Raw genomic sequence first — 19614 nt, forward strand, 5'->3', positions numbered from 1 at the left:
CGAAAACAATTAAAAGCTTACATTTTATTACAAATGAAAGATTTTCTTATATATTAGAAACATATATATATGCGAATTTTAATGTTAAAAATCTGTCGCAGTTATAATTGAAGAGACAACTTTACTTTTTGCATTTTCATTGATATTTGTATTCAATATATGTTTAACTTTATTAGATTTACCAATTCCCAATTTTGGAAGTCCCCTATTCAAACCTTCCAATAATACACAGGCTTTACATATTTCCTGACTCGAAACAAATCCACAAGTATTACAATGCCTTCGTTCTGAATTTTTTACATTGCTTTTTACTTGCATTCTTTCACCTAAGATTAGAATTTAATAATCTATATATTATAGATATTAAAAAAATAATTATTAACTATTACGATAAAATTATTATTTTCAAGATATACATACCAGAATGAATGATATCTATGATAGACGACGGTCTCACTTTCTCCAAATCTTTTAAAAATGTTCGAGCATATCCTCGATAAGCATTAGGAGCATATATGCATTCGGTAGAAAAGTAAATTAATTTTTGAAAATGTGCATACATAACAATCTCTTTTTCGTAAGCATATTTCAATGGTTTGCATCTAACAATAGCATCTGCTCCTGACTATAAAAAGTAAGATATTTCAAATCATCCTGCATTTTGTATTAATTTTGTTTATAAAAATTTGAAATTATCTAACCGTTATTATAGCCGTACATCTTTGCAATCGAGCAATGTCACCACGTAAAATATTCATTAGAACTGTCTCAGCTATATCATCCGCATTGTGACCTGTTGCAATACAATCTACACCTAATAAAGCACCTCCTCTATCTAATGCTTGTCTTCGAAATACGCCACAGAAAGTACAATTATTTTTTCTGCCAATCTACAATTGATTTTAAACAAATAAATATGTATTTTACTGACACATTAATGTATCTTCATATATGATGCTTTATGTATTACAAATGATAAATGTATGCCTTACTTGTTCTACTATAGCATCCATTGTCCACCCATATATATCTTTGTACGATAATATTTTTAATGGTATACCATAATCATCTCTATTTTTTTCCACAGTTTCCAAACTATCATCTCGGTATCCTATAAATATATTAAATCAATAAAAAAGATAAATAAATAAATAAAAATCATTCTTACTTGCTATTTTGTTTTCTAATATTTCATCAATTTACCAGTAATTCCTTCATCAATGGATAAAAGAAACAAGTCAAGCCCATAATCATAACGTTCATTCAAAGTTTTCAACACATATGCTAATACCGTTGAATCTTTTCCACCTGATGCTCCTATAGCAACTTTATTGCCAGGTTTAAATAATTTTCCTTTTACAATGGTGTAATGTATTTCAGTTTCAAAGGCATAGATAAAACATTCTTTACATAATGCATCACCAGTTTTAGGTCTCTGATAAATTAAATTCCAAAATAATTAGTAAATATTTTATAATATTATTTAGAAAATATACAGTGAAAAGTATATACTTACTTTAAGAATAGCATCTTTACCACAATTTCTAGTACATTGAACAGGCATTTTGAACAGCGTTATTTGACTTCTTGATATATAAAATTGGTTTTATAAATAATCAAATGTATAAGCAATATATATTTAACTAATAGTACTTATCTAGAAACTTAAATGTTTAACATATGTATCATTTCTTAAGAATGTATTATATAAATCTTAAATATGATTTTATTTTCAAAATCCTAAAACAAAAAAGAATAAATGAAATAAGAATTGTATAATTTATTATCGAAATAACATAAACACATGAAACATAGATTTTCTTTAATGCATGCAATTAATTTATCAATAATATTTAAGAATGATACTCCATAGGTTGAATTTATTTTTAATAACCTCTCTACTCATAGACATTAAAGTAATTATTTCTTACGCTTAATCCTCTGGTTTTTCTGGAGGAGGACCACAAGGTTGTAGCATCTTTTCCATAAGATTAAACCGCACACGTGCCTTGGTTTCGTTTTCAGCGATTGCAAAGAAATTTAATAAATCGTAATGTCCCATATACGAACTACAAGAATCCCGATGTTGATTCACAAGCCACTCGAATTTTGTTGTATCGGCGTGTCCAGTTCCAATATATTTAGATTGTAAGTGTTCTAACTGACTATGTATATTATAACGTTCACCCATACTTCCTATTTTACTTCTCTATTTCCTTAAAAAGATTATAGCAAAATTCTATAAATTATATTTTTGCCTGAGACAACTTTAAAATTAATTCTTTCTATATTTTATTTATTTAATTATATTCCAGGTATATATAAAAATATACTACTATTATTTCTCACTTCAATATTGCCAACTTATTATATATCGTAAATTCAATATTACCCTTATAAAAATACTAACATTAGATCGACCAAATTTTCTAACCTAATTATGATATACGACTGCGCAGGCGCGTTAAGATAATATGGTAAAACAGACTTGAATAGACTGTATGAAACAAGGGCACATGCAAGTAGCATGCTTCGTTAAAAACATAACCTCTGTAATATAATCATAGAATAATAAGTAATGTTATTTACTAACATGAGATGATAATTAATATATTTTAATTAATTATTATTATATATATATATTATACATAATTTCATATTAAATGGAGTACTTTACCGAAACATCAAATAATATTGATAATAAACCAAAGTTAACAAAACTTGGAATTAGTCTTATAGCAGTAACAGGTATATAATTAACGTTTAATTTTACATACGTCTTTTTTATTTCACTTTGATAACAACCTTTTTAATAATTTTTTGTCATTAGGAGGATTGGCAGCAGCTATTAGCATAATATGTATACCTTTCGTTAGTCCAGCATTTCGTAAGATCTGTTTACCCTATGTACCAGCCACAAATCAACAAGTACAGAATGTTCTACAAGCTTTAAAAGGACGTTCAGGTTCATTGATTGACCTTGGCAGTGGAGATGGACGTATTGTAAGTCATAAAATGTTATTAAAATATGAAAGAACAAAGAAATAATCTTCAACAAACAAAAATGTTATTTTTTCAATAGGTTTTAGCAGCAGCAAAAGCTGGTTTTAAGTCATATGGTATAGAACTAAATCCATGGCTTGTATGGTATTCTAGATTAACAGCTTTTACAAATGGTTTGTCATCCAAGACTCGTTTCTTTAGACGAGATTTATGGAAATGTAATTTACAGGACTACAATAATGTGATTTTATTTGGTGTTGAACAAATGGTATTATTTTTATTTTATTTTATTTAACTTCATATATTTGTATACAATATCAAATTATTTTTATAGATGGAAGATATTGAACAAAAATTTAATACAGAATTGCAAAAAGATTCTGTAATAATAGCTTGTAGATTTCCTCTTCCTAATACAAATCCAATAGCAACCATTGGCGAAGGTGTTGATACTGTGTGGTTATACAAAAGATAAAACAGGTAATACAATTTATTTTCTATATTAAACAAATTATATTTATCTATGTAATTGGAGGATATATATTGATTATCATACTATTACATATTTACAGTTGCAAAAAGTAAAATGAGATACAAATGTGTATTTCAAAGATGTTTTCTCTATCTTTTTTGCTAAATTACGATAATAATAATAACAAAGTACAAGACATTTAAATATCTCTAACAAAATTGATGCGTTTTATTATATAAAATTAAATATGAATTTATAGTAATAATTTTGTCAAGACATTACATTTAATATCAATGATCAACTATAAAAAATTGAGCTATAAGGTTTAATATACCAATAATTGGTATAATTAAATGTACAATTGTTGAAATCGTAGTCAATTTTCCCTGCTTTCGCAAAAAAGATAAATGAAGTAAACATGGTAAAGTAAATACGTAAATTAAGCCACTTAAAGCACCGGTATATCTTATGATAGTTCCAATGTATGGTAGAAATGTTGCAAATAATATACAGATTGAAACCAAAATAAAATTGGTTATTAATGTGCTATATATGGTAGATGTTTTACATATCGATGAAATTAATTGAATTCTTAACATGTATGTGAGTAATGGGTAAACTGTTAATAGTTGAAATAGTAATACTATACGAGCACCTACTGTTAAAACATCCCATTTTTGAAAATTATTTAATAAGTTCTATAAAAGAGATAAAATATACAAATTCATTAATTTAAAATTTTTAATTATAATTATTTTTTTATAATATAATTACTTACATCTTGAATACATGATTTGGCAAGAGGAAAGCACACAAAAAATGCTACACCTACTATAATATAAGTTATTGTAACAAGAGCATACGCTATTGTTAAGTCTCTTCCCTAAAATTTGAAAACAATTTTATAAATTGTTCATGTATATAAATATCATATATATATATATATATATATATATATATATATATGTATGTATAAATTTACTTACATTTTTAGACTGATCACGATTACTCTGCATTATAGTGATTATAATATTGTGAATGAAAAATGATAATGCTAGCATACCAGACAATGCTGGGAATGTAGGCTTCAATACCCAACTAATTTCCCACATTGCTTTATCCATATGTAGACCCCATGACGCAGATTTTATTAAAACGAATATAATTATGTATATAATCGAAACAGTTCCTGGAAAATATAAAATACATGTAAACGAAATGAATTATTTAGAAATGATATTAACAAAAATGTTATTCATTTTTAAAATAATATTGTTGTATTACCAAGAGAATTGAATTTCGTGAAAAATGTAGTGCTATTGAAGTTAAGTAATGGAAATATTATTATAGCTAAAAATGCAGGTACTGTTTTATGTAAATCCCATGCTGGACCTAAAGCATCGAATGTACGTTCTTGTGCCATTATTATATCACTGCCATTATATATTTCTTTTCTTGTACACAAAACTGTAAATAAAATGATACATTTTTTATTTAAAAAAAAATGTAATAAACTACAATTAATTGACGTTAATGTTTCTTATAAATATGGGTAACCATGAAACGAAAAGAGAAACACAGATATTAAACGAACGAGTGAAACAGGTATACGTTAAAGCAATTAATATTTCAAGTTAATATTTTCTGAACACAAATCGTAAATTTGACATAGATAAGATTGTTTAAGTATGATGCGAAATTATATTGAAATGTTTTATTGTGAGTCTCTTTACGTAACGAACACTATCTTCACTAGGAAGTAAACTAAATAATTCGAAATAAATATGTACCTTCTGCAGTATCTGTGCTATTATCAGTTATAGAGTAAGTAGGCAGTCCCATGATATTATCTAAAGTGTAAATTTGAATTAATTATAATTATTTGCTAGCATAAAATCAAATACATTTTTGACATTGCACAATTTTACCATAAAAAAAATTAACTGAATTATATAAAAAATTGGACATCAATATCCAGTAGGCTATTGTTGCACCTAACAAAACGGAAATACTAAAGATCCTTGCTATGTATTCTACCCATTTATTGAGATATATTCGACTTAACTGTACAACTTCGATTTTCTCTTGTGAACCTTGAAAAAAGCAATAATTAATAAATAAGATTATTATCATAATAAAAATTTTTTCTTTTTTTACTTTCGTTATTAGCTCACCATGGTATTGGTGTACGATTATTAAACGATAAGCAGTGTAAAGACACAAACCACCCATTGCTAATACAAGGATAATTCCAGGAAAAAAACCTGCCATTTGAATACCCCATGGCATAGTAAGCAAAGATGAGCCCAATATCGTGTTCCATACTGAGAAACTAAAAATAAACGGAGAGATAATTATTTTAGAAGATGATAATGTTAAAGATTTGAAGTTCGCTTTCGCATTTTTGGACTTTGAATTGAACTTTGATAAATAAGGATATTCTGTGGAAACAAATATTCTCCACATATATAAGTGAGATAATTTTAACATATCGCTACGTTAAAGTTACGTAGAGGGTGTTTGATAATTATTGAATTGTATCGTAAATCAATTTTTTCAAGTAAAATTTATTATAGTAGATTGTGTATCTAATATATTTTGGATTTAAAGATACTTTTTTAATAATTATTAATAAAATTGATGTTGAATTTTATTTATGATTTAACCTACTCTTGCGACTTTAAACATGTAAAATTATAAAAAGAGAGAAAAATTCATTAAATATAAAATTTATTATTATTACTAATATTATTTTCTCTTCTATCCTATTAAAATTCTATTTTAAAAATTTATTCTAATTGTAACGGAAATATTTTAGATGATAATAATTATCTGACCACCTTGTATATTAAATTTATCTCAATTCGAAATAAATCATGTAATAATATAAGTAATCATCGATCTGTTGAATAAAGTCAAAGCATTTGTTTTCTAATCGTAAAAACGAAAAAAAGAACAAAAAGAAAACAAAAAATAGATCAATACTCCGAGAGCTTTTCTCCCTCGACAAGTTGGTAGAGACGATTGGTAGAGCTAGAAAATATTCAAAGTTCTAAAAATACATTTAGAAACAGTCCTTTGATTGATATATCTTATCTCTTAATTAGTCCGAATAATATTAACTAATCATCTTCAAGCATGATCAAAATTAATTCGTCAAATACAAAGTTTGATAAATAATGAAGATAGAATGAAGAAAGAAAGAAAAGAAAAAAAAAAAAAAAAAGAGACTAGAAGTAATCATCCAATACATAATATTTTATTCGATTTATTATCGAAAGAGAGATATCTTGTAAAGAGATCTTGTAAAGATCCTGAAGAAGATTAAAAAAAAATATATCTGTAAAATATCATTGAACATAGGACACACCTTGTAGATACAAGCGCATACTGGAAATGCCCGGTAGAAAGATTCGATGGTGCTAAGGGCATTGACCCGTCTCCGTCTGCTGACAGAGGGTGATGAGGTGAGGTTAGGTAGTAGGGATGGTGGGAGGAAGGGTAGGAGGGGTAAAGAGAAGTTCGTCTGTCGCCCGGGCAACAGACAGACACAGACAGAGCACTAACCCTTTCGATACAAAGGTGAACGCAAGCAGAGAACGTTTGCTGCATGCAAACCGGTCGGACACCGACTCCTGGTACAACCGGCCGAAAAAAGAACGTCTTTATTATTATCTTTATCAAAGAACATTGTTAGAATTATATAAAATAGTTTAATAGACGTTCGAAAGAACGTTATTTATTTTCTCGTATATTTATGGCGTCGTTCTGATAAAAATTCGTTTTTTATTCATGAACGAAATTCGTCGTTATCGTCGTCATTACCGTCATCGTCATCGTTATCGTTGTCGTTGTCGTTATCGCTGTCGTTCTTATACTACGTTCGATTATTTTTCTCATCGATCAGGTCCTTCATGTGTTGGGCGTGGATGCAAGATTCATCATCATACACGCGTTCGCGACAATTCGTGCGAGGGTCGACGACCGTTGTTCGTTTAAAATCGTCGTTCAGACAATGACCATGATGCGGTAAGTTCGAATTGTAATTATAAAATGTTGAATAAGAATATAGTAATTCCGTTCGTTGAGAAACTTATGATCTTTAATCGTAAAGTGTTTTCGTGAAACCACTTTCTTAGAAAGAGAGAGATAAAAAATGTTTAAAATATATGAGGTTATTTGATTAGTTAGCAATGACACGTTTTGCGATGACCCAATTAGGATAACGCTCATAAGCAAAAGTGATTTTAAAAGACGAAGTTTGTCAATTATATGGCTTTAGCACAGAGAGATAACCCTTTAGATAAAATCATGAAACACACGCGTGATTATTCTACGCTTCCTGGATAAACTTATAACGTGTTCTTTGAACTTTGATTTTTTTTCTTTTTCTCACATATATATATGTACGTATGTATGTACGTATATATGTATGTATGATGTATGTATATATATATATTTCCGTGACGACATTTCTATGTCAATTGACAAGAAGTGTGAAAATTCAATTTAATTATAACTAATTGTTATTTAAATCTACAATCTATTGTTCGAAATAAATGAAAAAAGAAACAAATACAAATCGTTTGATGCCTTTCCTGAACTTCGAACTATAAAAGAGCGGGGAACAAATTCAGTTAACAAATCGAGAAAATTAGAATTAGAGATATTTATCATAAATCACAATCAATATTTTTAGATTATATTTTTATATCTTCATTTCAAATATAGACAATATTACTGAGCAACAAGATATCGCGTCTTTATCAGCGTTTATACATGTAAAAAAATGAAGAATTTCTGATGCAAACTCTACTCTGAATGTATCATTCATTCTTTCCTTTTTTTGTGGAACGCATAAATATTCATATATCTTTTATAATATATCTTTACATGGAAGTAGAAACGTTATCTTTTTTTCTTATTTATGTACTAATAAATGTTACTTACATTGTGACTAGAGAACTTTGTTTCGGCCTAATATCTTTATCTGAAATCTCGATACTTTCTTGTCGTATTGTAAAGTTGCTTGATAGATATTCTCTATTAAATTCCTTTGACAATGATTGTTCATAACTCTTGTCATAGTTTTTGTTCTTTATCTAATATAATAACATAGAATCAAGTGAGAATGCCATAATCGTACAAGTACTAGTTTCCTAATACTTTGATATTCTTACCAAACTACAGTCGTGTATTCCATAACATTTTTCTTCAGTAAAAGGACAATATATATTTGCTGTAGATGTATTGTCTTGTAAAACAGAAGATAATCTTTTTGGAAGTACAGTAGCCGTTGAATTTAAGCTACCAGCTTCTATACTTTCATATCTTTAAAACATACAGATACTCATTAATAAATGGAAAGAAATACAAACATATAATCTATTGAATTACACATAATATATTTCAATATCTGTTTGAACTGTCTACGTACTTAAATTCTAAATCACTTGTTTCAGAATTTTGAAATATAACCGATCCATGACTACAATGAGAATCTGAGGAAAGTAATGGTGTACTTTCCGATCCGCTATCATGGTGCGTATTTCTATCTTTCCAATGATCAGTAGACATATACATAATTTTATCCTAGCAATAAATAAACTAAGTATTATTATTGTAATGATAATTGCATGCAATCTAATTAAATCGTAAAAAAAAAGAAAAAAAAATCATTGTATAACATACGTTTTTAAATTCTACAACACATGATAATTAAATAGGATCTCATAAATATTTCTTTTCTTTTGAAATAAAATAGATATTTCTTAAAATACGTATAAATAATAACTATCCACAATTATTTTAATTATATTAACTCATGTTGAAAAGAAAAAAGAACAGAATGCCACTATGATGTTTAAAGCACATGTTTTCACTACAAAGTCTATTGGAAAACTGTATTGGAGACAGCTATGTATCAGTTTTGTAAACCCGAACTTATATCAGGGATCCTTGATATAATATATGTGCCCTCCTCCCCGGCTTTGTTCGTGTTCTTATTTTGCTTATTGATGGTTACCACGATGCGTGCGTAAGCATCGATATTTTTTCCTTTTAACTTGATCTTGGGCTTTTCTAGAAACGTAAATGCGATAATGCAAAATGAAATTTTCGAAACATGGTTATGTGTATGAAGATATTAATTACACATAAGATTTAAATATTCTCATTGTTAAATGATTTTTTCTTATGATCATTCGATTTTTTTTTTTTCATTTTGATATCGTAATATATATTTTATAAATTAAAATAAATATAAATTATAAAATAAAAATTCCTCTGCATTTTTCAAATACTCCATATTTTATTCAAAATTGACGCGTAACAATTTATTTATTTATCGGAATGACAGAGGGGTCAAATATACGATATTTATCAGTATATTGAAATCATAATCAAAGTTAAATAAAAATTATGAAATCCAGTATTGTGTAAATAGAAGAAATAATGATTTATCTTCATTCTTGATAATTTCTTTATTACTTTGAGTTTGATTAGAGTTAAGAAAAATTAATTGAAATTATTAATCGATTTTTTGTTTTTTCTTTTCTTTTTTTTTTTTTTTAAGCATTCTATAAAACATGTATTTTATCTTGTTTAGAAATACCGAGATACATATGTTTTTAGTTCTGTATCTAAGTGGTGGCGCGATTTTTCAAGATGGTTGACTCGTGCCCTTGAATGTCATTGGCAGCGAAGTCAGGCACCGTTGATAGAATTTAGTCTGCCAGCAGACGTTGGCGAAGTTTCTTGTGTCTTGAGAGTGTACATATATTTTTATTTTATTTTAAATAATTTTTACAGAAACTCTTCATTTTCTTTTCAGTTACGTTTAAATATATTAAAAAAAAAAAAATATGTCCACCGCAGTGAACAGTCTATCAGTGGAGACTAAAGTGTACGAAGGCCAAAAGCCGGGTACGTCTGGACTTCGAAAAGCTGTTCGAATTTTTCAACAGGAACACTACACTGAAAATTTTGTCCAAGCGATACTCGATGCTTTGGGTAGCCAATGTGTCGGATGTACACTTGTTGTTGGTGGCGATGGACGTTATTATGGGAAAGATGCTGTTAAAAAGATTATTAGAATCACTGCGGCTAATGGGGTATGTCTATCAAGTAAAATAGATTTATTTTTAATGTTATTGTATGTACATTCAAATGTAATTTAGTAGAAATTATATCGTCTTTATAGTTTATAGTTAACAAACTTTGATTTAATTTATGATAAAAGTAATATATACATTTTAATAAACGATCTTTTTAGGTTATCACTTAAGTATTTTTATTTCTGTTACACTTGGCAACATTAGCTGGCAAAAATGAAGAGTAATGTGACAATGACATGTATTATTTTAGGTAAGAAGGTTAATAGTTGGACAAAATGGGATCCTTTCTACACCAGCTGTATCTGCTATAATACGTAAATATAAAACACAAGGAGGAATAGTTTTAACAGCATCACATAATCCTGGTGGTCCTAATGCTGATTTTGGAATAAAATTTAATTGCGAAAATGGAGGACCTGCTCCAGATGGAGTAACAAATAAAATTTATGAAATCACTAAAACGCTCAAAAGTTATAAAATAATACCTGAGATAAATGTAGATATTAATAAAATTCAAAACGTTTCTATTCAAGTTGATGGGAAACCATTTGATATTGATATAATAGATTCTGTAAATGATTACTTAGAGCTTATGAAAAACATCTTTGATTTTGCTAGTATTAAAACTTTATTGCAAGGAAGCAAACAAAGACCAGCTTTCAAGGTCCTTATTAATGGAATGAATGGAGGTATTATAAGGATTTTATATAATTTTCAAATAAAAATTTATATTTATCAATGATAGAATAATCAATATTATCTTCTAGTTACGGGACCTTATATAAAACGTATATTCAGTGATGAATTAGGTGTGAATAATTCAAGTCTTGTTAATATAACTCCATTAGAAGATTTTGGGGGACTTCATCCCGATCCGAATTTAACTTATGCAGTAGATTTAGTAAACGCCATGAAAAATAATCCTGAAAATGATTTTGGAGCTGCTTTTGATGGAGATGGAGATAGAAATATGGTAATAACATTGAATCTGATTAAATTATATAAAATAAAGTAAATAAATTTTTTGATTGAAATTGCTATTTCAAAATTGTTACAGATACTGGGAAAAAATGCATTCTTTGTAACACCTACTGATTCATTAGCAGTATTGGCTGCTAATTTGACATTAATTCCTTATTTTCAAAAGACAGGCGTTAAAGGTTATGCAAGATCTATGCCAACAGGTGCTGCAGTAGATAGAGTGGCTCTTAAAGCTGGAGTTACATGTTTTGAAGTACCTACTGGTTGGAAGTATTTCGGTATATATTATAATTAATATATTCTTTTATCTTATTTCATGTAATGTGTTATGAAATAATTAATCAAATAAATTATTAGGAAATTTGATGGATGCTGGCCGTCTATCACTTTGTGGAGAAGAAAGCTTTGGTACAGGTTCAGATCATATACGTGAAAAAGATGGTATATGGGCTTGTCTTGCATGGCTCAATGTTATCGCAAAACTTGGGAAATCTGTTCAAGATGTATTATTAGATCATTGGAAAAGTTATGGACGCAATTTCTTTACAAGGTATAGATTATAAATTGTACTGTTGCAATAGATAATAACTTGAGATTGATTTACGTCACTGTTATGTAATATGTATGTTTTCAGATATGACTATGAGAATTGCGAAGTAGAAAATGCAAATAAAGTGATACAAGAGGTTGAAACTGCAATGCAAAAAGCAGGATTTGTTGGTACAACATTATCCTCTGGAAATAAAACTTATACAGTTAAACTTGCAGACAATTACTCATACACTGATCCTGTTGATGGAAGTCAAGCCAATAAACAGGTAGGATTACACTTTTCAAAATATCTCAAATTTATTATTATTATTATTATTATTATTATTATTATTATTATTATTATTATTATTATTATTATTATTATTATATTTTATAAATTAGGGCCTACGGATATTATTTGAAGATGGTTCTCGTATAATATATCGTTTATCCGGAACTGGAAGTTCGGGAGCAACGATTCGTTTATATATTGATAGCTATGAAAATGATCCATCTGTTTATGAAAAAGATGCTCAACAAATTTTAAAACCGTTAGTTAACATTGCATTAGATTTAAGTAAACTATCTCAACATACTGGACGCGATGCACCAACTGTCATTACATAAGGAGGTAATGTATATTGTTCTCACTACAATATTTCTAGGTTACAGTTTTACTCATAATTTCATAATGAAAAAGTAAAACTGTTTGTGAATATAAAACAACTTGTGCCATTTTATTATTATAATTAAGACGGATTAACATTGGAAAACTTCATTGTCCATTATTTAGTAATCTTTCCATTTTTATACAGATTTTTACTTACATTAATATGAAAGCAATATATTAATGTCTTGTTATAATAGCACACTTCATATAGTGTCATAATCATTGCATTAATGTATCATTACACTTAAAACTTAATGAGTAAAGGTATTAATGATACTATAACTTAAATACATTTTCTGAATCAAACAATTTCTTACACAAAACAAAAATTAAGAAACAAAGAAAACGATGTTTTATTATAATATAAAAATAATCTCATAACATTGTACTATTGCAAAATTATTCTACTGTTCTTTTATTTAGCTTTTATTATGTTATTATGTATGTATTTAAAAATGTTAATTTTATAAAACAAATAAGTTTTATATTAATATAGAAAAAGTCGACACTAAAATTCACATTTCAATACAAGTTGTATATTTACTTTAATCAATTTAAAAATCTTATTAATTTTATCCAATTAAATAACCGTTGTACACAAGTAATGTAATGTAAATTTCTCGGTGTAAATTATGATTATGTTAGTAGTGATTACTACTAGTGATATATGATTAGTAAACGGTTCAATGACATCTGACACGGATAAGTTCAAATTATACTATACCTTCTTACAAAAGAAATAAAAATACATTTATGAATAAATATTTACTGAGAAATAAACACAGTTACTATAAAAAACATTATTTGTGAAAGTTGAAAAAGTATGTAAAAGTATCTTATGGGATGAATAGTAAAATATATACTTTCCTCTAATAATTAATTCATACTTTGTAATAGTATATGATAAAGACATAAAGTTATAATTGATACATTGATACATAGACTCTATGAAGTATAAAAACTGCACTCAATGCACTATTATTTCATTATCACAACAACAATAAAGTTAAAACCGTGTTACTTGTCAGTTTACTAGATCATTTGAACTAATATGAACTGTCAAATCTATATAACATATAATTACGTATTTTGTTTATTTTATTGCTGTATATTATATTAGATAATTTTTATATATTAGTAACTATTATTTGTGAATACAAAGTTTTATGTTGTATTTATCATGCTTCACTTATGTGATAATTTAAAAAAAAAAAAGAAAAAAAAAAGAAAAAAAAAAAAGAAAAAATGTCCGACACTATAATAATAAAATATTATGTCGGATTTTGTATTCTATTACAACTATATTAATGTCTTGATATTGGTCTTGATAAAGTAAATGAGACATAGAAAGAAGCATGAGTATATAAATTGCTTGGGCGATTCTCCAAGGATTGTGAAAAAATGATAAGAAATTTTATTTCTATGATCAATACGTCATAAAGCTTGGAGAAACATATATCTTTATGTAGGTACGATTCCTAATCACCGAGATACTTAGCATATAGTGTATTTTGTTAAAATTCAAATAATATTTATATCTATCAAAAATTATTGATGAAAAACAATAATCACTGCATAAATAATTTTTTATTTATAAAAAGATTCGTATATATCCGTATTATTATACGTATTATAGTAAAACAAGAAGAATTTTTTTTTTCTAACGTTTCTATTACATTCTCCCAAATTTAATCAGTAACTCTTCTGCTTAGTATCTCACTGGAGTTAATCGATAGAGTAGGGTATGTACAAAAATATGTATAAAAAGAGTAGTAATGGTCAGGAAAGGAATTCATATAAGATGAGCAAAATTTAATTAACTGTTACAATATATATGTAACAAAATCTATTTACCGTAAAAGGTGTGTATAAATGACACAATTAATCAATGAAATAATAGATAGAAATGTAAATTTTTTGTAGCAATTATAAAGAAATATGTGAAAACATTGGTATATAACAGTAATAATAATATTCATATATATTTTTATAGTAATAATATATTATCTTTTGTTTTTATTAATAATAAATACTATTTAAAAAAGTAAAGCTAAATTTACAAGCATTTGAAACTATTCCTAAAGGAATGTTCTAGCTCTCAAAAATATAATATTTCGATAAAACGAACATGTCATTTTCATACATTTATTTTTTCTTCATAATTGACACCATTATTACATGACAAAATATGCAGCAATACATAATTCAGAAGATATAAAAAATGATACAAACTTAATAATGAAATTAACTACACGTTTTGTGCAAAATGCAATTGCCAGTGTTTGAAGAGATTGTGGGGTGAGAATTTTGTAAATAGTAGAAGAAGAAAGGGGGATACTTGGGGACCTGAGCCGACACAAACTCCCATTCAGCTTATTGCCATTGTCATAGAGTGTTATAAAAAATTTTGGATGATTCATAAACAAATAAAAAATAGCAAAATAACCTAAATACTCTCTATGACATAGCAATGATCTGCAGTGCGGTAGCAGTGTCATAGAGACCAGCAATGACTGCCGATTTTACTGTAAAAATGTTAACATATAACATTTGTATCATAATAAATACTAATTATCATTGTAAGGAAATAAGCCAGTGGCTATGCATTAAGCACGCAATCTTTGTTTCGACGATGTGGCCAAATTAATTTTGATTTTGATAAATATCTATGTTGCATACGTGTGCAGTATGCAAAATATGTAGACTTTTTAGTTTAAATTTTACTATTGTCAAATTATTATTTGACATAAATAAATCCCTACAATGAAATATATTGAAAGGAATGATTGTGTCAGAGATAATACTTATAATTATAATGAATACTTATTCTATTTGTATAAAATATTTCATTTATTTGTACAACGGAATATATATGAATGGGTACATTTTTTTTTATATAACTATATAAATGGATATCGATAATTTTGGAAGAACTTTAGTGTCGACTAATTACTATATTTTCAACACAATCACATAGAAATGCAAATATCATGTGTAGTAGCATAAATCAAATCAAATCAAATGTTTTATGATTGTACATTGTAGTAATGGAAAAAAATTAATTCTCAATAAATGTTCAACTTCATTAATTAAAATTTATATTTTAATTAAAATTTATTTCATACTTTCGATATAATTTAATAAACAATACAAATTTATTACTTAATATTATACAATGTGTAAATCATAATTCTATTGATATTGCATTTGTGAAATACTCATTTTTAACTTTTCTTATTTAACACTAGATGGATATAGTGTTGTTTCCTTCCTCACGTTGACAATCACACTTTTTTTCAAACACTAATATATGTACTGTTTTAAAAACGTACGATTTCTTTTTATATATAATGGAAAGTAATAATTGCTCTAATAATTTAGAAAAACATGAAAGTTTCTGTTCTGATTGTAAACTAATTTTAAAATCTATATACAGTCTGGGTAGCGCGTCTTCAATCAACGAATGTGAATCATTCAACGAAGAATCTAAAGATCGTAATTCATTATTAAACGAATACAAGCAAAATTCGAAACAAGAAATAATTAATAAAAATAATGAAAAATTGAATCATCCTCAGTTTTTTTCTTGTAAGAATAAGTTACCTTCACCAATATTAAATTCTAATGACAAAAGTAATATTACATCACATGAAGGACAGGTATTATTAGATAAAGAAAGTCCAATGAAAGAATCAACAAAAATGTATATATCTAACAATTATACAGAACATTTTATTTGTACTAAACCCAAAATTATAGAAGATAGAATACTAAAAGATACAGAACAATTAACGACGAATACTTGGAAAAGGCAGAAATTAGGAAATTCAAATTATAGGCATGAAAATTCTACCTTTCCAGAACAGATTTATTCTATAGACTCTAAACACCATAAGATTGCAAAACGTGCTAATACACAATATCGTCAAAAAACTAAAAATCATTGTACAGATTTTAAAAGTTTGTACAAATTACAAATACAAAATGAACAGTTAACAAAAATGAATTCTTTTGAAATACCGAAGTATTTTGATTCTCAAAGTATAAAATCTGAAATCAATATTACCAAAGAACCTGATTATATTGGTCAGCTCAATACATTAAAAAGTATTATATTGAATCGACGTAAGAAAGTACTGAAAGTAGCTAAAAATTTATTGACACTTAGGTGAGATGTTTTTACATGTTATATATTTACTTTTATAAAAATTTGTAATATATAATTAATATATAATTATGTAGCTCCTACGTTGATGATACTTGCAAGACTATATTAGAAACAGAAGTTCAAAGTCCAGATATAGGAAATACAGATACAAATACAAATTTAAATAAAAAGGTAGATAAAAGTACTAGTCCATGTTCATCTTCTGAAATTAGCTTTGCTATAACAAATCTTATGCAAACTAAAGCAAATAGTCATGATATGTATACTTATAATCCATATCGTTTTAAAAATAATTCACATAAAAAAATATAACTATATTATTATTGAGGTATATATAAAAGATTTATTTCATCTGAATAGGAAAAATAACTTGAAGAATAAAAACATTTATCTTACAGCTTAATTACACCATATCAAAGTCATCTCTCTGTAAAATAAATAATATAAACTTTAAAAAAATGACATATTAAATAAAAAGTGTATATTAACGCTTTATAAAATACTTACAGCATCATTGTATTCTAATACATGCTTTTTAATAGCAGAAGTATCAACCCATGTTACAAAATCTTCAAGATTTCTAGAATAGTAATATAGTTATCTTTTTATTAACAATCTTTTATTTATATAATGTTAATATCTTATATTAACATGTCAATTTGTTTAATACCTTGTTACTAAAAATGCTGGATCTTTTACTATTTCTGTCCCTACTCTGACATGTCCTTGTTCGATTAATTGTGTTGCCATTTTTAAATTTTCACTCATTTTATTACGAACCATAACAATTGGTAATCGTCTTTTGCAAAAAGAACTTGCAGATACTCTTTGCGTAAGAGATAAGTCCCATTTGGTAGATATTAAACCAATCATATATAATTTTTCCAATAATAATGCACTTTGTTCTATGCGAAATGGATTGTCAGCATCAAGCTCTTTAATTTTCTCTCCTAATTCTCGAATTTGACGTGATAATTTGTTATATCTATGAAATGAAAATATTCAATTTACAAATCACATACTGAACATATATTTCAGATTAAATGTTTTAAATATTATGTACAACACTAATTTGTATACTTTGTATAATCACTTCTTTTTTGAATTCTAAAGCGTCTCAAAACTTTGACTTCATGTAAATTATTATCTGCTTCCCAAGAAATAAAATCAACTTTCTTTAATAATTTTTGCTCGTGATATTTTAATTTTCGCACCATATCTTATAATATCTTAATAAAACCGTGTCAATAGAACTTTCAGACTCAAATAATGAGGTTAAAAACGCATGTGCAATCAAGGTTACCAACTTGTCAAGAATTTATTCATTTCTTCTTGGAATATGTAGGGTATTGTTTGGTGCAGTTTTGAAGTAATACTTCGATAAATATCTTAATATTCGAATAATCTTTTTTTATTTTATAATTTGAATAATCTTAATAAAATCTTAAATTTCTTCATTAAAAGGCTATATAAGGTAAATGGTATAAATATAAATAAAATTCATTAATTTAATATTTTGTTGTATATATATAATACACATATATATATTTTAATCATATATAAAACGTTACATATGTATATATATCCTTGCATGATATATTTTAATATTATATTGAGATGAATAAATAAATAAACATCATTAATCTAGTGTTAGGTATGTATCTATATTTACTTGTTATTAAAAAAAAAAAAAAAAAAGAAACGTTATTTTTTAATGCTATTAATAAGGCAATGTTTAAGATTTATAATAAATATCTTCTTTTCAGATCTTTTGTGTTGATAGGTTAAGAATTATACCAAGAATTTCATATCACTCTATATATTCATTAGGTTATGATGTTTGCAACATACATTATTATTTAATATATTATTATACTCCTACACATTACAGAAATCAAATATGAGAAGAATAGGAACCAACCTATATGTTTTATAAAATTATTTTAACAATAGAATTAAACGTATATTAGGCACTATATATATAAAAATATATTGTTCGTCATTGTGTGCAAATGAACAAGGATAATCAAATATATAATGTAGAATTAATTGCATTTATGTTAATATTATGTCAATGGAGGGTTTATTGATGATATAATATCATTTTTAATTTATTATATATAGAAATTAAAATTTAATTCATAACTTATATTTTAACACAGTTGACTTAACATAATTCATTAAATGTTAGTATAAATTAATTAAGTTGATATAAATTATATTAAATATGATTTATCAAATATTCCAATTGTAGCATACTTTGGTTCTTGTAAATCAAAAAGCACGAGTAAATATATATTTCAGCGATCGTTAAAGAGACATTATAGGACATGATTAATAAAACCATTGTCCTTTTTTAAGTTTTGTAGGAATTAACAAAATATTTGTTTCATAGTTACACAATGATTTTCTCATTGGAAGCCCATTCACATTTGCAGGGAAGAACATGTCAACATTGATATGGAATTAAAAAATAAAAACCTATATATATATATGTATATACTATCATATAAGAGCTTATATACTACAATAATTTGTTCCTAGTACAATTGTCTATATATAACGTACTATATAAAGTATACAGAGAGTATAATTCATATCACAAGTAAAAAATAAGCTAATTTTTTTCATAATATATCAGTACCAACTTTAGAAGACTAAATTCTATATAGTA

The 19614-nt window shown here is 26.5% G+C and overlaps 6 protein-coding genes and 1 long non-coding RNA gene across 10 annotated transcripts; 3 read left to right on the forward strand and 4 right to left on the reverse strand.

Annotated features, from left to right (window-relative positions):
* Positions 1-9: 9 nt before the first annotated feature.
* LOC122633880 (cytoplasmic tRNA 2-thiolation protein 1) lies at positions 10-1658 on the reverse strand. Its single transcript, XM_043822323.1, has 6 exons — positions 1517-1658; positions 1204-1435; positions 993-1111; positions 702-890; positions 421-625; positions 10-326 (listed from the first exon to the last, which is right to left on the reverse strand). The coding sequence occupies exons 1-6, from the start codon at positions 1562-1564 to the stop codon at positions 85-87; spliced, it is 1035 nt and encodes a 344-aa protein (XP_043678258.1). The 5' UTR covers positions 1565-1658; the 3' UTR covers positions 10-84.
* Positions 1598-2484, reverse strand: LOC122633885 (splicing factor 3B subunit 5). 2 transcript variants are annotated; one of them, XM_043822333.1, is made up of 3 exons: positions 2411-2484; positions 1932-2216; positions 1598-1740 (listed from the first exon to the last, which is right to left on the reverse strand). In XM_043822333.1, the coding sequence occupies exon 2, from the start codon at positions 2189-2191 to the stop codon at positions 1934-1936; it is 258 nt and encodes an 85-aa protein (XP_043678268.1). In that variant the 5' UTR covers positions 2192-2216; positions 2411-2484; the 3' UTR covers positions 1598-1740; positions 1932-1933. The 2 variants fall into 2 exon arrangements, with proteins under 2 accessions (XP_043678268.1, XP_043678267.1); XM_043822332.1 differs by lacking the exon at positions 2411-2484 and having other exon boundaries at positions 1932-2404.
* On the forward strand, positions 2483-3705 carry LOC122633883 (ATP synthase subunit C lysine N-methyltransferase). The gene is made up of 5 exons (XM_043822327.1): positions 2483-2748; positions 2831-3003; positions 3083-3271; positions 3338-3483; positions 3576-3705. The coding sequence occupies exons 1-4, from the start codon at positions 2664-2666 to the stop codon at positions 3476-3478; spliced, it is 588 nt and encodes a 195-aa protein (XP_043678262.1). The 5' UTR covers positions 2483-2663; the 3' UTR covers positions 3479-3483; positions 3576-3705.
* LOC122633878 (sodium-coupled neutral amino acid transporter 9 homolog) lies at positions 3684-9584 on the reverse strand. Of its 2 annotated transcripts, XM_043822318.1 has the most exons (11): positions 9167-9584; positions 8913-9067; positions 8656-8806; positions 8426-8577; positions 5650-5807; positions 5404-5568; positions 5266-5325; positions 4760-4942; positions 4462-4664; positions 4254-4358; positions 3684-4173 (listed from the first exon to the last, which is right to left on the reverse strand). In XM_043822318.1, exons 2-11 carry the CDS (start codon positions 9056-9058, stop codon positions 3766-3768), a joined length of 1731 nt encoding a protein of 576 aa, XP_043678253.1. In that variant the 5' UTR covers positions 9059-9067; positions 9167-9584; the 3' UTR covers positions 3684-3765. The 2 variants fall into 2 exon arrangements, with proteins under 2 accessions (XP_043678253.1, XP_043678254.1); XM_043822319.1 differs by lacking the exons at positions 8426-8577; positions 8656-8806; positions 8913-9067; positions 9167-9584 and adding an exon at positions 6846-7186.
* LOC122633879 (phosphoglucomutase) lies at positions 7328-16340 on the forward strand. 2 transcript variants are annotated; one of them, XM_043822321.1, is made up of 9 exons: positions 7328-7504; positions 8938-9016; positions 10308-10587; positions 10841-11279; positions 11358-11563; positions 11648-11849; positions 11929-12121; positions 12206-12389; positions 12505-16340. In XM_043822321.1, exons 3-9 carry the CDS (start codon positions 10339-10341, stop codon positions 12727-12729), a joined length of 1698 nt encoding a protein of 565 aa, XP_043678256.1. In that variant the 5' UTR covers positions 7328-7504; positions 8938-9016; positions 10308-10338; the 3' UTR covers positions 12730-16340. The 2 variants fall into 2 exon arrangements, with proteins under 2 accessions (XP_043678256.1, XP_043678257.1); XM_043822322.1 differs by lacking the exons at positions 7328-7504; positions 8938-9016 and having other exon boundaries at positions 10177-10587; positions 12505-12733; positions 12918-16340.
* A 601-nt stretch (positions 16341-16941) lies between these two features.
* LOC122633884 (U3 small nucleolar ribonucleoprotein protein IMP3) lies at positions 16942-18250 on the reverse strand. The gene is made up of 4 exons (XM_043822328.1): positions 18021-18250; positions 17611-17925; positions 17448-17520; positions 16942-17367 (listed from the first exon to the last, which is right to left on the reverse strand). The coding sequence occupies exons 1-4, from the start codon at positions 18155-18157 to the stop codon at positions 17344-17346; spliced, it is 549 nt and encodes a 182-aa protein (XP_043678263.1). The 5' UTR covers positions 18158-18250; the 3' UTR covers positions 16942-17343.
* Positions 18251-18560: 310 nt separating this feature from the next.
* On the forward strand, positions 18561-18994 carry LOC122633887. Its single transcript, XR_006328216.1, has 2 exons — positions 18561-18594; positions 18707-18994. It is a non-coding gene; the product is annotated as an uncharacterized LOC122633887 (long non-coding RNA).
* Positions 18995-19614: the final 620 nt, after the last annotated feature.

The sequence above is a fragment of the Vespula pensylvanica genome, chromosome 13 (genome assembly GCF_014466175.1).
Source record: "Vespula pensylvanica isolate Volc-1 chromosome 13, ASM1446617v1, whole genome shotgun sequence".
In the NCBI taxonomy this organism is placed as follows: domain Eukaryota; kingdom Metazoa; phylum Arthropoda; class Insecta; order Hymenoptera; family Vespidae; genus Vespula; species Vespula pensylvanica.

What these genes read in the sequence shown, in the direction of transcription:
- LOC122633883 (XM_043822327.1), top strand. Translation starts at nt 2,664, where the DNA reads ATGGAGTACTTTACCGAAACATCAAATAATATTGATAATAAACCAAAG. An exon ending in TAGTCTTATAGCAGTAACAG is followed by an intron (nt 2,749 to 2,830) that starts GTATATAATTAA and finishes TTTTGTCATTAG; the next exon opens with GAGGATTGGCAGCAGCTATT. An exon ending in TATTTGGTGTTGAACAAATG is followed by an intron (nt 3,272 to 3,337) that starts GTATTATTTTTA and finishes TTATTTTTATAG; the next exon opens with ATGGAAGATATTGAACAAAA.
- LOC122633884 (XM_043822328.1), bottom strand. Translation starts at nt 18,157, where the DNA reads ATGGTGCGAAAATTAAAATATCACGAGCAAAAATTATTAAAGAAAGTT. An exon ending in AAAAGAAGTGATTATACAAA is followed by an intron (nt 17,926 to 18,020) that starts GTATACAAATTA and finishes TTCATTTCATAG; the next exon opens with ATATAACAAATTATCACGTC. An exon ending in CCAGCATTTTTAGTAACAAG is followed by an intron (nt 17,521 to 17,610) that starts GTATTAAACAAA and finishes TTACTATTCTAG; the next exon opens with AAATCTTGAAGATTTTGTAA.
- LOC122633878 (XM_043822318.1), bottom strand. Translation starts at nt 9,058, where the DNA reads ATGTATATGTCTACTGATCATTGGAAAGATAGAAATACGCACCATGAT. An exon ending in GAATACACGACTGTAGTTTG is followed by an intron (nt 8,578 to 8,655) that starts GTAAGAATATCA and finishes TTATTATATTAG; the next exon opens with ATAAAGAACAAAAACTATGA. An exon ending in CACGAAATTCAATTCTCTTG is followed by an intron (nt 4,665 to 4,759) that starts GTAATACAACAA and finishes TATATTTTCCAG; the next exon opens with GAACTGTTTCGATTATATAC.
- LOC122633885 (XM_043822333.1), bottom strand. Translation starts at nt 2,191, where the DNA reads ATGGGTGAACGTTATAATATACATAGTCAGTTAGAACACTTACAATCT.
- LOC122633879 (XM_043822321.1), top strand. Translation starts at nt 10,339, where the DNA reads ATGTCCACCGCAGTGAACAGTCTATCAGTGGAGACTAAAGTGTACGAA. An exon ending in GAATCACTGCGGCTAATGGG is followed by an intron (nt 10,588 to 10,840) that starts GTATGTCTATCA and finishes GTATTATTTTAG; the next exon opens with GTAAGAAGGTTAATAGTTGG. An exon ending in TATTAATGGAATGAATGGAG is followed by an intron (nt 11,280 to 11,357) that starts GTATTATAAGGA and finishes ATTATCTTCTAG; the next exon opens with TTACGGGACCTTATATAAAA.
- LOC122633880 (XM_043822323.1), bottom strand. Translation starts at nt 1,564, where the DNA reads ATGCCTGTTCAATGTACTAGAAATTGTGGTAAAGATGCTATTCTTAAA. An exon ending in GTAAAGATGCTATTCTTAAA is followed by an intron (nt 1,436 to 1,516) that starts GTAAGTATATAC and finishes TTAATTTATCAG; the next exon opens with AGACCTAAAACTGGTGATGC. An exon ending in GATGTACGGCTATAATAACG is followed by an intron (nt 626 to 701) that starts GTTAGATAATTT and finishes TACTTTTTATAG; the next exon opens with TCAGGAGCAGATGCTATTGT.